The sequence below is a fragment of the Phyllostomus hastatus genome, unplaced genomic scaffold (genome assembly GCF_019186645.2).
Source record: "Phyllostomus hastatus isolate PE091 unplaced genomic scaffold, TTU_PhHast_1.1 phas_scaffold_345, whole genome shotgun sequence".
Taxonomy (NCBI): Eukaryota; Metazoa; Chordata; class Mammalia; order Chiroptera; family Phyllostomidae; genus Phyllostomus; species Phyllostomus hastatus.
In genome coordinates, this window is record NW_025334024.1 from 11823081 (window position 1) to 11838868 (window position 15788).

Consider the following 15788-nt stretch of genomic DNA (forward strand, 5'->3'; position numbering starts at 1 on the left):
CAGCTGGGGCTAGAAATGATGAGAATAAGCACCATCACGGAGGCCTAGTTTGTCTTTGCCATGCACGTAGTGTTTTCCAGATGACGGCAAATACCCTGTGTGGCGTGACAAAAAATAGATATTTGGTTTTTGTGCAGTTCCTGGCACAGAGTGCCTAAACCCCTTGGAATTTACTGTCTTTGTACTCTCAGGAGATGATTCCTGGGGGAGCCCTAGCTAGCTCCAGGGCAGGGCTAGTCAGCAGCAAAACCGTGCCTGCAACTAGAGGGTTAGAACTTCCATCTGCACTGCTGGCCTCAGCGTAGGGGGAGGCCAGAGACGGGGTTCGATCACCCACGACCAGTGATGTCATCAATCATGCCTGCGAAATGAATCCTCCATAAGATCTGGGGAGCTTCCAAGTGGATGAACACATCCTCGTGCTGGGTGGGCGGCGCGCACCCCAGCCCCCAGGCCCAGAGGCTCCTGTGTGTGGGATGCTCCAGGCCATCCCATCTGGCTGTTGATTGGTAGCCTTTACGATGAACTGTCACAGCAAGTAGAGCACTTTTCTGAGTCTGAGAATTGCTCTGGGGAGTATCAGGCCTGCCGGGGGTGGTCATGGGCTGGGCCCGGGCAGCCCCTTTGCAGTGCGCCTGAAGTGGCCCCATCCTGCTGACTGAGCCCCTCACCCGTGGGGTCTGCGTTAGCTCCGTGCAATCGGCGACAGAACTGGGTCCGACTGCTGAACCTCTAGTTGGGGTCAGGACCTTGGTTGGAGCCCACTTCTGTCTGACTCTTCCCTGAACACCAAGCATGTGCCACAGGCGACTGAGAAGTAGCTGACAGAGTGAAGGACCCACAGCCGAGTCAGGACACCCCAATTCCCATCCCAGCTCTGTTGACCAGCTTGTGCCCACTGGGCCCTCCGCCCCTCCGGCCCCCTTTCCTGCTTCCATAAACTGAGGGAGGGGCAGCAATCCTGGGCATTGTGTCAGGACTCTGCATTCCTAAGAAGCAGCCGGGCGACTCTCACACACCCTGAAGTTGCAGAACCACTGCTTGTGGCTTCCCCACTTATAAAAAAGGTAAAAGCCTCCAGCTATATATTTAGGAAAATCCCAACCTTCCTTTAGTCTCGCCACTTCAGATAATTCAAATTCTGAAATTCCTGACGCACCAGCGAACTATATCATCCGTGAGCCCAGGTGTCGCTCCTGCCGCCTGCTGAGACCCACCTGCGGGAACGTTCTCCTACTTTCAAGTCTTTGGAGGCCGAGCAGAGAGCTTAGCAAGGAGGCTCGTGAGCGTGGTGGGTGACTGGGAGAAGCAGCTGAAGTCAGGCCTGGGAAGCAAGAGAGAAATTCAAACAACAAAATCCCCCCCAAGACCCGACACACACAGCTGAAGAGGCAACACTTCACTCACCACCAGGTTGGCAACAGATGGCACGGCCCACGTGCACACGCGCGTGCTCACACCAGCTACACCGAGTTGTCGTGTGTCAGCCAGGTTGCTCTGCGGCTTGGAGACGGCCCAAGCCGCCAGAAGCACAACAGTCCTGTCAAAACAAGCCCCGCACAGGACAAACTACCCCAGTTCCCAGGCTGGCGCCCCGGCCTTCCTGCCAGCGCGAACCGCGCCTGCGCGGGGCCGTCCCTCCCTCTGCGCCCGGGTTGCCAGAGGCACACGGGGTCTCTGCGATGGTTCTGATTACAGAAGGAGACTGCTCACTGTTGGGAACTTGGGAAGCAGAAAAGTGAACATTTGCATCTCCCTTCATCTCACAGAGAAGACTGCTATCTACGTTTCAGTCCTTTTTCATGTGTTTGTACACACCGTTTCTTAACACAGTGGAATTTATACCGTTCCTCCGCATCTCAACGCAGAAGCCGCTTACAGTTACATGTGTGGCTATTTCTATTTAAACTTAAACTCACAGACTTCAAAATTCAATTCCGTAGTCACACTCGCCAAAGATTTCACGGGCGCAGGAGTCACCTGTCCCTGGGGGCTGCGACCGTGGGCGGAGCAGGTTCCGATCGTTGTCCTCATCCCAGAATTCTGCGCTGGCAGAATTCGCACTGCGCTGGCGGGTGCAGTTTTTTCTGGGTGGTGTGTTCTATGAGCATTTCTGCGTTTATCCAAACCTTCCTTCAGAGTGTGATTTTTAACAACTGGACAGTGTGCCATTGTACGCTTGTAGCGTCGTCCTTCGGTTTACCAGTCTTTCCCCACTGGCCGCTGAGGTTACTCACCTTTGGTTATAAGTAACGCCGAGACGAACCACCTTGTCCGGAGACCTTGATCTGCGTCCCTGATTATTTCCAGATTGCTTCTACGGGGGCAGTTGCTCATCACCGCAGGCGCATATTTTCAAGGCCCAGCCACCTCCGAGAAAGGTGCCCTCTCCCTGTGAAAACCCTCTGAGGAGACCGGATTCAGCAGGGAGCCTGTGTCTCCAGTGCAGAGCCCCGTGCTGTGGGCAAGATGCGTCCAGAATGACGAGGAGCATGGCCACTTACAGAGAAGGCTGGACGAGACCACCCCTGAGCACCAGCACTGTCTGCGGTACCAGCCCAGGGCCTGTCTCTGGAAGGGGCATTTCAGGGCAGGCATGACGGTTACTTGTATGCATCCACTTGACCAGCCTAAGGGGTGCCCAGGTAGCTGGTGAAATAAACCCTGTAAGGGTTTTCTGGGAGAAATTAGCATTTGAGTTGTCACCACAGAGGGCCTGCACGGAACAGAAAGGTGAAGGAAGGGCAGATTTGCTCTCTTGTTCACCTCAGACGTCCATTTCCTCCTGTCCACGGGCACTCCTGGCTCTAGGACCCGCAGACTTGGACTGGGACGGAACCGTCAACGGCCCTGGGTCTCCAGCTTGCAGAGGGTAGATCGTGGGAATTCTGCCTATATCCACCCTGTTGGCTCTGCTTCTCCAAAATATGCCCCGATGATTTCCGATTCATCACAAACCCAGTGCTGTGGCCCATTCACTTAATGAGTTGCTTTGAACATCTGAATCCAGTTATCCCGCCACCTCTCCGGCAAGTGAGTTTTGGTCAGTTAAGGGGTGGGGAGTGGGCTTCACTTCACTTCCCTCACACGTCTCAAGTGCTCCCGAGGTTTGGTGAGCAGGTCCACATTTGCCTCAAGCTGTTATTCACAACGGCGTAGTGGGGTAGCTGCAGATCTGGTCCCCTCTCTGCTTTTATCCTCCCAAACTGAGGCTCTTCTTCCTTTGATGACTCGCCCACCCCCTTTTGCATTTCAGTGGCCTTTTCCAGTGTCTCCAGGTCCACCGTATGGCCTTGACTGAGGACAATCAGGCCGGCACACAGGACTCCAGATCCGTGGCTCAGGCCCTGAGCGTCACATCTGGCACCACTCTTTCTTTTGTGAGTGTGGCTGCTTCGTGCGGCCTCACCGTTGCTGTCTGTAGGATGGGGGCGCCTCTGGACCATCCTGAAGCGGCACAGACTGGACTGGTGGCAACAGCGGCTCCAACCAGTGCACCCTGGACGAGAGGGAGCTGATGGTGACGGGGCAGTCCGAGAGCCAGGCTGGCCTGGGTTCCTGGGCTTGCAGACAGAGAGAACCCCCCACACCCCTGCAGGGGCCCTCCAGGATGAGCAGGGCTTAGGCTACCGCAGGCCTTAGAACTGGTGAAGATTCCCTCCTTGCAGACAGGTGAAGACATTGTCTGGGAAGGGAACCATTTAAAACCAAAAGTCATGTCCTTCTCAAAAAGCCTGAGACACTGGCAGCAAGAACGGCAGCCCCAGACGCACAGAGCCCTCCATGGGCGGAGCTTCTCGGGCAGCTGTCGGCCGCTCTCCAAGCTCAGCCACCAGCCTGGTCTCCCTCTAGGCCGGCCCAGGGGCTGCTGTGTCCTAGTTCCCCAGCCTCACTGTGGTTTGGGTTGTGCAGAGAGCAGGACAGGAGCCTGCCCCGGCGCTTCAGGGGAGCTTCCCCCACCCTCACCCCCACAAGGGAGACACTGCTCCTCCTTACAGGGGGTCTGTCATGGGCTGTCCCCGGGGAAAGGAAGACCTGAGAGTCAGAGGGCCTAGGTCTCGGCCTCAGTTCTTCGGTGTCTCGGTGGAGTCCCTAGTTCTCCCCCGGGGCCCCTCCCTGCGCAGGGAAGGGTGTGGGCTGAGACGTCCCCCCATGGACACGGAGTGGGGTGTGAAAGGACATGGCCAGCCCCGTTTGCCGTCATGGCACCTTTTACCTAGCAGGCCTAGGACCTGGCTAAACAGGACTGCCATTGTACTCTTCTGAGTGTATGTCCTCAGGCCTGGAAATTACTGGAAACAAGAACTGAACTAACCTCTCCCTACAGCCACAGGCAGAAGATAACATTGGAATGAACTGCAGCCTCTGGTTACAACACCCCAGCAGCCCAGGGACCACACAGCAGCACCCCCACGTTTTTTAATCCAACTATAATCCAATAAAAGCTCAAAGTCCCCACCCCTCAAAGTTGGTGTATCTCCCCACACCATGCCCCTCTCCTTTCTTGGAGAGTGAATCAAAACTGTATTCTCTACACTCTGTTCTCTCCGTAAATTCTGGCACAGCCCACGTCACCGGCCACCCTACCAGGGTGCTGCAGGGACTCTCGGGGTGTGTGCTTGTGTTTGTGGGGGGCGGGGGCACAGGAAAGGTTGTCTGGAGTCCACCCCACCTGTGCTTAGGGCCTTTCTGCAAGCAACCCCCCAAATACACCCAAGGGTCTGTGAGGGCAGGGCGGCCCATAGCTATTGGCTCCTTAAGGGCAAAAGAGCCTGTAAAACTGCAGACTTGTTGACTCATCCCCCTCTGGGCAGGGTGCTGAAGGTAACAGAACTGGCCTTAGCCAGCCCAGACCCCTTTCCGCAGGTGCACCCATCCCCCAGCTGCTGGGAGAGCTGACTGTTAACTACTCACAGCCACTCTGTCTCTGGAAAATTGCCCTTGGCAGGGGGGAACCTGTCAGAGGTTACCCCTCACCCCAGGCCAGGCAGTGGCCTGGGAGTCTAACAGCCCAGCCCTTGCCCCGAGGCGAGAGCGATTCTGTGCTGCAATCCACACCCGAGAGCTCCCGGCTGGAGCTGGATTAGAGTTTAGGCCTCCACTTCCCCCTTTAGACCTGGCCCCCACGTTCAAAGAAGCCGCATCTCAGGCTCTGCTTCCAGGAAATGTGTGCCTCGCATATATTAGTACACAGTGATGTGTAGAGGGAACAGAAGTGGATCCCAAGAGGGCCGAGCCCAGCTCCCCCCAGCACCCTCTCTGAGCACCCTCTGCACCGTACCCGCCCCACACAGCTGTCCCAGGGCATGGGAGAGGGAGCCGGGGTCTGGAGAGGGGTGGCTGGCCCAGGTCGGAGCTTGGCAGAGCCGGGTGTGAACGCAGGCCTCCCCACTGGGCTGTGCTTTCTGGAGACTTGGCTTGTCTCTCCCAGGAGCACATGGGACTCAGGCTGCTGGCCCCAGTGGGGGAGGGAGGAACCAACCTCCACACTGGCTTTGCTGCCCACACAGCCCCCTGAGCTCTCGCTTGTTCTTCAAGCCCCTCTTCCAGAGCCGCCTCCTCCGGGAAGCCTCTGCCACCCCAGGCAGCCCAGTAGGGGCAGAGCCCAAGCTCGGCTTCCCCATCTGGGTCTGTTGCCATGTCCCTGGGTCTTATCCTGGCGTTTGAGAGGTCTGTCATCTGGACAGGCGATGACAGGCAGCTTTGTCTTTCTAGAACCTTCTGCCATTCATTCTTTCTGTCAGACACTGAGCCCGAGGGCCCTGTGTAAAGAACTTGCCTGAGAGTAGACTCGAGGCTAGACCTTGGGCCAGCCTCCAGCATAGTGGTTGCCCTGGGGTCAGCACAGGGGAAGGAGGCTAACACAGGGAAGGGGCTGGGGCGTCCTTCGGGGGAACCAGGTGTGCCCTTCAGGGGGAGCAGGTGTCTCTTGTCTTAGGGGGTCATGGGAAGTAGGAAGCTCAGAACCAGGAAAGGCAGGCTGGTGGGGGGATTCGGAGAGTCGGTGACCAAGACAGCAGCAGCCCTTACGGGCCTTACACCCCATTCCTCCCGGGACATTGAATGGGGGGCCCTGCACCACATGCGCTCGGAGCTCCCTGGTGGAAGGGGGTGGGGATGGGCTTCCTGGGGCTGTGGGTATTTGGCTGCTTTATTAAGCCCATTTGACAGATGGGGAAAACGTGCTTAGAGAGTATAAATACGGAGCTGAAGTCACGTGGCAGAAAGGCAGCAAGAGACCCAGGCCAGCCTTGGGCCCAGCCCCGTCCTTCCCCTTCCTTGCTCCTCTGCCCCGTGCCCCCGGCCTGCCACTGGAGGACACAGGGGGCAAGAAGCCTGGTTCTTGCCCCAGTGCAGCCCTCCACCCTCCCAGTGAGTACTTCCCTGTTTCCATAAGGGTCAGTCTCACCCGGGGGGCCGGGAGACTCTCCCAGTGACCCTGGGCCGAGGGTCCCTGGCCTCCAGGCAGCAGAGCAGCTGATGGGAGGGGTAAGCGGGTGGCTGTGGGTCCTGCCTCCCGGAGAACTGCTGCTCCGGGGACTCGGGACCCCAGTGAGGCAGCCGCTCTTTCGGGCTCTTTAATAATTTAGAGAGCGTATACTCTTCAGCTGGGCGTTTCATCTCTGGATTCAGAAACACAAAGCCTTGGGGACTGTTTCCAGTGAAGAGTGAAATTCCACTTGTCACAGCACGGAGAACACAGGCTTGTTCCTGGAAGGGGCTCTGGCCTCCGGGTGTTTACAAACAGCCTCGGAGACCTGGAGGCCAGCTGCCAGGGCCCTGGGAGCCGAGGTGGGAGCCTGCAGCTCTGCCCAGCTCAGCTGGGCTGCGCTGGGAGCCCCTGGCGAGCACCTCCCTCTCTGTGCCCTGCCTGCCCAGGGGCGACAGGGCTGCTGGACCTGTGTGTGACCAAGGGCCTCTCTCTGCTCGCTGTTCGGTTACACCCCTGCCCAGTCTCACGTGGCGTCCGCCTCTGGGAGAGACCCCGGCACCGGGCCCCAGGGGGTTCGTGGGAACCTGTCCAGGGTGGCTTGCCTTTTCTAGAACTTGTCAGAAAGTGTTCTTTTAAAAAATTATACTTTGAAAACATCTTGCAAAGTGCAGTAAGCCAGATGCAAACGGATACATAGTACATGATCACAGTTCTGTGAGGTACTCAGGGCAAAGTCAGAGACGGAAAGTGAAATGGTGGTAACCAGGGCTGGGAGGCGGGGGAGGGGGGTGTGGAGAGAAGTTCCTGTTTAAGGGAGGCAGAGTTTTTGTTTGGGATGGTGAGAAAGTTCTGGAAATGGGTGGTGACGGTGGTCGCACAGCATAGGGAACGGGCTTTATGATGCTGAATTGTACACCTAAAAATAGCTGAATGGCAAATTTCATGTTATGTGTGTTTTACCGTAATTTAAAAACGTGTTTACTGTAAAAAAAGTTGTACAAGTAATGAGTGTCATTCAAGAAACATTAGACACTAGAGAAAGTAATCTTATTTATATTAAAACTCCCTCCCCTTCTCCAAAAACAAACAAACTGGTCTCCTGTGAAATTCTAATCCACAGAGATGGAAAAAGCCCTACTTCCTAACTAGCATGGTTAGTACTAAGCACCCAGCAGGCCTGCCCTAAATATTACACAATTGCAAAAAAAAAAAAAAGAAAGAAAGAAAGAAAGAAATCCTCCCTCCTCACCAAGATAACCATAGCTGTTATTATGGTATTTTTCTTTCCACACTTCTCCCAATGAAAATATAATAACATAAACATAATAAATATGTGAATTTTTAAATATTTTACCTATTTCTTTTTATGTAGAGGGGAAAGGAGGGAGAAAGAGAGAAATATAAACGTGAGAGAGAAACATAGATCAGTTGCCTCTCGTCTGCGCCCCAACCGGGACAGAGCCTGCAGCCCGGGCATGGGCCCTGACTGGGAGTGGAACCACAGACGGGCCTTTTGCTCTGTGGGACAACACCCAACCAACTGAGCCACACCAGTCAGGGCTAAATATATGAATTTTTATGAAACTAGGATCCAACTGTGCTTATTATTTGGAAGACTATTTTTCCTTACCTAACAGCGCATTGTAAACATATTTCCCTGTCATTCTGTGTCATCTGTGGTGCCGCCCAGGACTGGATTCTGTCATGTGAATGTTCTGCCATTTCTTGAACTGTTCCCACATTTTCCCGGTCAGTAGGAAAGCTGTAAGTTCTGTTCTTACACATATATCTTTGGATACTTGTGAATGCATATTTTAGGATAAATTCCTGGAATTTTTCGGTCAAAGGGTTCAGGCCTCTGAGGGGCTTTTGCCTCGTCCTCCCAGACGGCACCCATTTACAGCTGTTCCAGGGACCCGTGAGAGGTGCTGCCTGAGCTCAGGGAGAAGGTTCCCACACTGGCCAACCTCGGCTGTGGGGCAGTTCAGGCTGTGGTGCCCAGTTCCGGGGAGCAAGCAACCTGGGGGCCAGGGGTCCCCCCACACATGTCTGAATCCTCTGAATCTATGACTAGGCTACCACACAAAGCAAGAAGTGATTAAATCAAGGATCTTGAGACGGGGAAATTTGCCTGGATTCTCCCGGCGGTCCCAGTGCCGTCACAAGGGTCTTACAAGAGTCAGGAGGCCAGAGCCAGAGGAATGTGGCAATGGAAGCAGAGGCCGGTGGGATGCGGGGCCAGGAGGCGAGGAATGCGGGCAGCCTCTGGGAGCCGAAAAGGGCAAGGCGAAGGGTTCTCGCCCGCAGCCTCTGGAAGGAATGCGGTCCTGCCATCCCTTTTGGACTTCCGACCTCCAGAACTGTAGGAGGATAACTTTGTATTGTTTTAAGCCACAAGTTTAGAGTAATTTGTTACGGCAGCAATAAGAAACTAATGACATCTCCCCTCTGCCACTAGGTCCTGGAGCCCCAGGGTCTGAGGAGGGACAATGGTCCCGGTCTGCGGCCAGCAGCCTCATGACCTGAATATCACCTTCTTCCCTGACCAGGTGCCCCCAGGCTTCTGTGCATGAAGGACAGACACAGAAGTACCCTGCCCCAGCCCCTAGAGCCCACCCTTGACTAGACTGAGAAATTACCCTCAAGGATGTTGAGTACTGGACTTGACGACGGTCACAAGGTTAAGTGTGAGGTTGTGCCATGACCAAACCCCAAGGTCTAGCCTGGTGGCCCAGTGTGTTCCCACCTGCTCCGCTAAGTACAGCCTCTCTCTCTGTGCTATTCTGACTTGTCTTCCTGGGGAGAGGTAGTCATCCACACTTTAGAGTGAGCAAAACAGGACATCTGGTTCCACATTCTGTCCCGCCTGTCAATGTGGTGTTACTACAGAATAAGTAGCGATCGACTCTCATTTTGAAAACCAGGGTTGGGGTAGGTCGTTCCCATTCTCATCCACTCCAGAGTTCACAGGGTCTCGTCGGTCACCCCCAGCCCTGAAGTATCCCTCTAGGCCTCCCCAAAACAAACTTAGTTCTTGCCCTCCAATGGGAGTTGTTTAGCCACACCAGGCTCATGCGTGTGGCACTAATGTTTAATAAGCAAGGGGTCTGTACCAGGTCTAGTGCCCCAAACTGTACTTGAGTCATTCAACAGACTTCCCTCAACCACCAAAGAGTCCTATCCTTCTATTCCACAGAGGAGGAAACTGGGCCCCAGGCAGGTCAGTTCGTTCTCAAGGTCGCTCGGCTGCATGCAGCAGAACAGGATTCCAACCCAGTGACGACTCCGGGCCCAGAGCTGTCTGGGGTTATTCTGCGGAAGCGTTTCCATAGGCTTTCTCGGGCGACATTTCAGTATCCAGAGGTTTTACAAAAACGATCTGGATTTCACCCTGACTGGTGTGGCTCAGTTCATTGGGCATTGTTCTGCAAGGCAAGAAGTTGCTGGTTTGATTCCCAATCAGGTACCTGCCTGGGTTGCTGGTTTGGTCCCTGATTGGGGCACATGTGAGAGGCGACCAAGTGATGTTTCTCTCTCACATCAACGTTTATCTCCCTCTTTCTCTCTCCCTTCCCCTCTCTCTATAAATAAGTAAAACCTTTCAAAAAAAAAACCCCAACAATCTGGATTTCTAGCTTCTCTTGAAAAATCTTGTTTACCAACTGAAAGAACTCTCAACAGCAAAAGCAGGAATAATTTGAGCAAGAAAATGAAGTCGTATGGGATTGTAATCCAAAGTGTACAATAAATATGAGTTCACACCGATATAAATAAATGATTGTATCAAGAAGAGACACAATGTCCTTTACAGAATAATTACAAACAGTGTATGTGGATACTGCCTCCTCAAGAAGGTGGAGCATAGCCCCTCATCCCTCCGAAAGGGGACAGCATGGCAAGTGGGAGGGGAAGAGTCGCTTTAGAGTAGAGACACGGACGAACACCATCTCAGCCAGGTGATCGAGATCAACATCAACAGCAATAAATCTTGTTGATACCACGTACCCTTGATATGACGCAATGCGAAAGGCACAACCCCAGTCTAACCACGAGAAAAACATCAGACAGACCCCAACGGAAGGGCAGTCTGTCAAGTCCCTGACCAGCGTTCCTCAAAGTCATCGAAAACAAGGAACGTCTGAGAAAGCCTCACAGCCCAGAGGATCCCAAGGAGACATGATGCTTAAATGTGATGTGGGCTCCTGGATGGGATCTTAGAACTGGGACGGGACAGTAAGGGACAGCTAAGGCAACCGGCACAGAGCATGGCATTAGTTACCAAGGATGTGTCAGTGCTGACTCATCAGCGGTGACAGGGCGCCGTGTTGATGCAGGGCTATTACACAGTGCCTTCAGGCACCTTTGAAGACTCAGTGTACCCTCCTAGGTCCGGGCCTCCTCTGCCAGAAAGATCCCTGGTTACACTGCGGGGGCTAGAGCAGAAGGAACCACCCCCCAGGCCTCAGCCCCTCTAGACTCAGAAAGGCCCAGAGGACCAAGGCCGGGGAGCTAGGCATGAAGCTTGCCTCTGCCCAGATTTACTCTGTGCCTGTGTCCAAATGCCCTTCCCTCCCAGTGCCAGGAGCAGCCACAACCCCTGTCTCCCTGGGGCCCTGATAAGCCCTCAAGGGTCCTCCTCGGGTGCTGGCGCCTGCTTAGGCAGCCCAGCTGTTGCTTCTTGGGCAAACTGCTAGTCAGGAGGACCCAGGGCCTGTCGTCTGCAGGACTGAGTGAGTCAGCAGGATCTGCCCGCTGGGGATGAGGTTGGGAGATGGAGTGGGGGTGGGGGGTGATAAGAGAGGAGCATCCCTGCCTCCACAGACACCTGGTAGTGTCGGGGAAAGGCACTTAGTACCCTAATAGGGCTCCTCTGCCTGTCCCCAACTCCACACCCAAGGCCTTGGGTCTCTTGCCTTAGAGTAAGTGAGGGGCTGGTCAGGGATCCCTCTTTCTGGACGAAGGGAGAGATAGTGATGCCCCCGCCTCTCCCAATAAGCAGCTGTAAGCAGACACTGGAGGTCAGCTAGAGTTGAGGACTAGGTGGTTTCCAGGTCCTGGTGCCCACTGCACCCCTCCCCTGCGTTTTCATCCCCCTGCACCCCATACCTAGCGGTGTGAAAGGGATCTCTCCTTTCCCAGGCACCTAGAAATGGGGTTGGTGGGAGAGGAGACAGAAAGAGTGGGAGATAAGATTTTAGCCAAAGTAAGAGAGAAAGAAGGAGGCGAGGAAGGCTCAGTAAGGGAGGGATCAGGGTGGCCTCAGAGGCCTCCGAGACAGCGAGTGCTTGTGGCTGGCAGCCCAGGCGCCAGGCTGAGCTGCTGTTCCCAGCTCAGGAACTCCCATGCCAGCTGGACACAGGCGGGTGGGCACGGGCAGGGCTGCCTGCCAGACACACACAGAGCGCCCTTTGAAGAAGTGGCAGCTGTCAGCCTAGAGCCCTTTCTGCTCCCTGTGGCCTTGTCTGCCCCCTCCAACTACCCCTTGCCAAGCCCTGGGCAGGGGAAACTGAGGTACTGCAATTGGGAACTCCTATTCAAGGGGCGAAGCAGGGGCAACCCTGATCAGTTGGAGCAGGAAGGGCCCCTGGGCCTGGCAGCAGGCCTCAGTCTCCCCCTCGCTTGCACATCTGCTTCCCGTCTCGTTGCTGGTGGCCGCTGTTAGGACTCTCCTCAGGACCCTCGGGAGAAAGATCAAGGCAGCCCCGCCTCTTGGAGAAGAAAGCTGGAAAGGTGCCTCAACTCCACTGAATGACCTGCTAATGGAGGATATTAAGGTTTGGGAGCTGAGGGCCAGATCTGGGTGTCTGGAAAACACCCCCTGCCGTTGCTTCCTCCCTCTGTTCAATCACCTCGGGCCTCCTGGCCCTGCACACCTGGCAGACAAAAGAGCCTGTCCCCCTGGACACCTGCCCCCACATATTTCCTAGGGACCTGGGGTTCTTCTCTGTCTGCCCCCAGGTGTCCCATGAGCCTAGGCTAGTGCCAGCCTCATAGAACTAGTCCCGTCTTTCCTCCCCTGGGTGGTTGCTGTGCTGACCTTCCCAGATACTGCCCTGGCCCCTGGAACTTTGACCTTGGGGCTCACCTGCCCTGCACAGTAGCAACAGTCTCCCACCCCCCTTAGGCTTTGCCCAGGAAGGGTCCCCACGGAGCAGGGACAGGCTGTATGTGGTGGGTGGCAGAACAGAGTGGTCAGACCCTTTGTCCTGCCTTTGGGTAGCTGAATATCACAGAGCCTTGGTCTGTTAAATGTGTCATCGGAACAGCAAGGTCTACCTGGCAGGGGGTGGGGGATTAGGACGCACATGTGTTTGGACACGTCAGAGGTGTAATGGGAAGGAATTGGGGGTATTAAACCTGGGCAAAGGGAAGCTTGGCTGGCGAATGTCTGTTTTCTAGTGTCTGAGGGCTGGACCCTGGTGCAGGTACCCTGTCTGGGGGTCGTCCTTCTGTGGGGGTTATGGGGAAGCAGAATCCTCCCTAAAAGCCAGTCCAGCTCCAACTGTCAGGGTGACCCGACAACAAGCCAGGCTGTTCCTGGGGTGTCCAGAGCTCCTCATCCCTAGAGGACGGATAGTGTGGGGAACGCAGAGCAGGCAGAAGAGCCCTAGTTGGCATCTGGGGGTTACCCGGGGTCTCTTGGCTTTCAGCTGAGGCGGTGGGAAGCGTTTCTAGGAGCCCTGCTCTGCTGACATGCAATTACCTTCAGACACAGAGCGGGCGCCCAGCACCCCGGACTTTGCAACGTGGAGGGTGAGGGTTCTCATCTCCAGAACTGGGTGGGCGAATAGGAGATAGTGCAATTCGAAGTGACCCTTGAAGGGTGAGTAAGGGGTGGAAACCCAGCCCCGGAGCCTCGTTGGGCCGACATAAATATGCCAGGGTCCGGGGTCCTCGCCTTTAAGCGGCCTGGCGGAGGAGAGGGGAGGAGAGGGGAGGAGGGATAGCACGGAAAGCGCATGCGCAGCGAGGGTGGGAGCCGCTGGACTGTCCGATCCCGGGAGCGCGCAGGAGCCCGCGGGGACTCCTGAGAGCGCCGGGACCCGCGCCGGGTGTTCTGAGCGGCGCAGCGGACCGGATCCCGCAGCCGGCCGGCGCCGCTGCCCGTCTGGTCCCGGGAGCAGCGAGAGCAGCGGCCAAGATGTCCGTGCCGGTGAGTACCGACTGCCGGCCAAGACCCTGGGTCGGCCGCCTGGCCGGGCCTGCGACCCCGCCGCCAGCTGCAGGCCTAATGTCGCGTGGGCTCCCGAGCTGAGGGTTGCCCACCGCCCCCCACCTGGGCCTTCTTGAGTCAGGGTGTGGGGCCAGCTTGGGGGTGTCTTCCCCAAGCCGGCCTCTCTGCCCCTGCTTTTCTTTCCGTCCCTGGAGAGACCCATCGATGGAATCCCTGGAGAGGTCGATGGGGTCCGTGCTGTCCCCAGGGGGAGAACCCCAGGACGACTGGGTTTGCTTTGTTGGCCCCCGGGAAACCCCCGGGACAGCTGGGCCAGGCAGGAGTCCGTGCTGTCCCCCAGGACCCCTTCTCCACCAAGATGGCCAGACCCACTGGGGAGAGGTCTCTGCCATTCTCTGAGAGCCCCACTGCAGGGCCCCTGGGCCGGGTGAGGGGGGAAGGTCTGTGACGTCTCCCAGGGATAGCTGCCCTGTTGTGTTCCAGGGACCTCACCAGGATGGCCAGGCCTGGCTGCAGGTCTCTCTCCGGAGACACCCGTCCCCCAGGACCACCCCGGGTGGCTTGGTCCTGTGGGGTCTGTGCCAGGTCCCCAGAATGGCTGATGCATTCACTTTCCCGGGAAGTTTTCCTCTGCTGCTAAACCCCTAAGGGTGCAGGGCCAGTTCCCTTTCTTCCTCCCAGCCTTGGGAGCTTTTCTGTCCTGACACCCCCTCTTCCCGGTCCAGCAGGCAAGCTCCGGCAGCCTCCAGGCGGGGGCTCCACACTTAGGCCAGTGGCATCTGGAGGCATCTGGGCCCCACCTCCAGAAGGTGGCAAGTTTGCCACCTACCCGCAGTCACCGGACCTCAGGTGCAGGCCCCAGCCTGCTTTACAGGGGGACAGACTGAGGTGGGGGCCGACACCCAGAGCCCTTCACAGAAGGGGTACTGTCTGCAGGCTGGGGAGCTGTGGCCTCCAGCCATTGTTTCCCTGATGAGCCTTTCCCTCTGACAGGATGGGGCAGTGGGCCAGAACGCCTGTCTACCGGGCCTTGTTTCCGGGACTGCTCCTCACCTGGGGGACCCCATCCTTAACGGTGACGCAGACAGTTGGAGCTTTCTGGCAGGGCAAGTGGCCTCTTAATTAACCACCTTAGGGATTACTGGAGGAGAGATGCTGTGTAAGTGCAAAGCATTGTTATTATGGAATTAAAGATGCCCAACTCCTGTCCGCCTCCAGAAGTGGTAATGCACAGTTACAGATGAAAAAATTAGGGCTTCCTGGCAGTGCTGATGGGAACCCCCCCCCCCCCCAGTTTATTCTGGTTCAGAGCATAATTGCCTCCTCTTTAGAAAGAAAAAAAGAGAGAAGACAGAAAATGCCTGCCAGGTCCTTGTTTCCTGCTCTGCTTTCCTGCAAACCTCTGGATCTTTTCTGGAGCCCTGCCCTGACCATGTGGGCACGGGCCGGAGGGGTGAGGGGACTGCTTGGGGGCCTGGGTCTCTAGGGCAGCAGTGAACAGGGAGTGTGACTCAGGCCACATCAGAGCCTGGACGGGTCTCTGTCTGGGAGGTCTGCACTTGACCTGGTTTGGTCGTCCGAAGTCAGTCGCAGCAGAGGTCTGGACATGGAGCCTGGATGGCACCCAGACCCCTTGCCCTACATAACTTTGGGCCGCCTTCCTCGGCTGTGTGCCTCACTGGCCCCATCTGTGACAAGAGAGGGATGGCAGGAGGTCCAGGGCCCGGGTGTGACCTGGGCAGACAGGCATTGTGGAGACACCTGCTGTGGAGACCCGCAGCCAAGGTCTGCTTGGTCTGTCCACACCGTGGCCAGCTCCAAATCACTTCCCACCCTCCTGCCTGCAGCCCTCGCCCTTGGGGGTTCCGCATGGGTTGGCAGGGGTCTCTCCCTCTGTCTTCTGCGTGGCTGGGCTGTCAGATCACCCGGGCTCTCCCCTCGGACCTTGGGCAGAGTGTTAGCTGGTGGGGCTGGGAGGACAAGTTCAGTTCTGGAGCAGCGATGAAATGTTCAGAAAATTGCTTTCATGTGCTGGTAAGTGGTGAGGCGCCTTGAAGGCTTCCAGGCCAGGCTGCCTGCTCCGGCCCTGCTCTGGGAACCCAGAAGAGTGACTTCCCATGCGGTGCTCACAGACACGTTTGGGCTTTAAGCACACCCGTTCATTTAGGCAGTCTTTTCCTG

At 56.4% G+C, this 15788-nt stretch overlaps 1 protein-coding gene across 1 annotated transcript in view; it reads left to right on the plus strand.

Moving 5' to 3' along the window:
• Nucleotides 1–13417: 13417 nt before the first annotated feature.
• BCAR1 (BCAR1 scaffold protein, Cas family member) overlaps nucleotides 13418–15788 on the plus strand; it is a 37405-nt gene continuing 35034 nt past the window's right edge. The window contains exon 1 of the mRNA XM_045818672.1: nucleotides 13418–13586. Within this exon, the coding sequence (XP_045674628.1) occupies nucleotides 13575–13586 (12 nt within the window). The 5' untranslated portion in view covers nucleotides 13418–13574. The remainder of the gene's footprint in view (nucleotides 13587–15788) is intronic.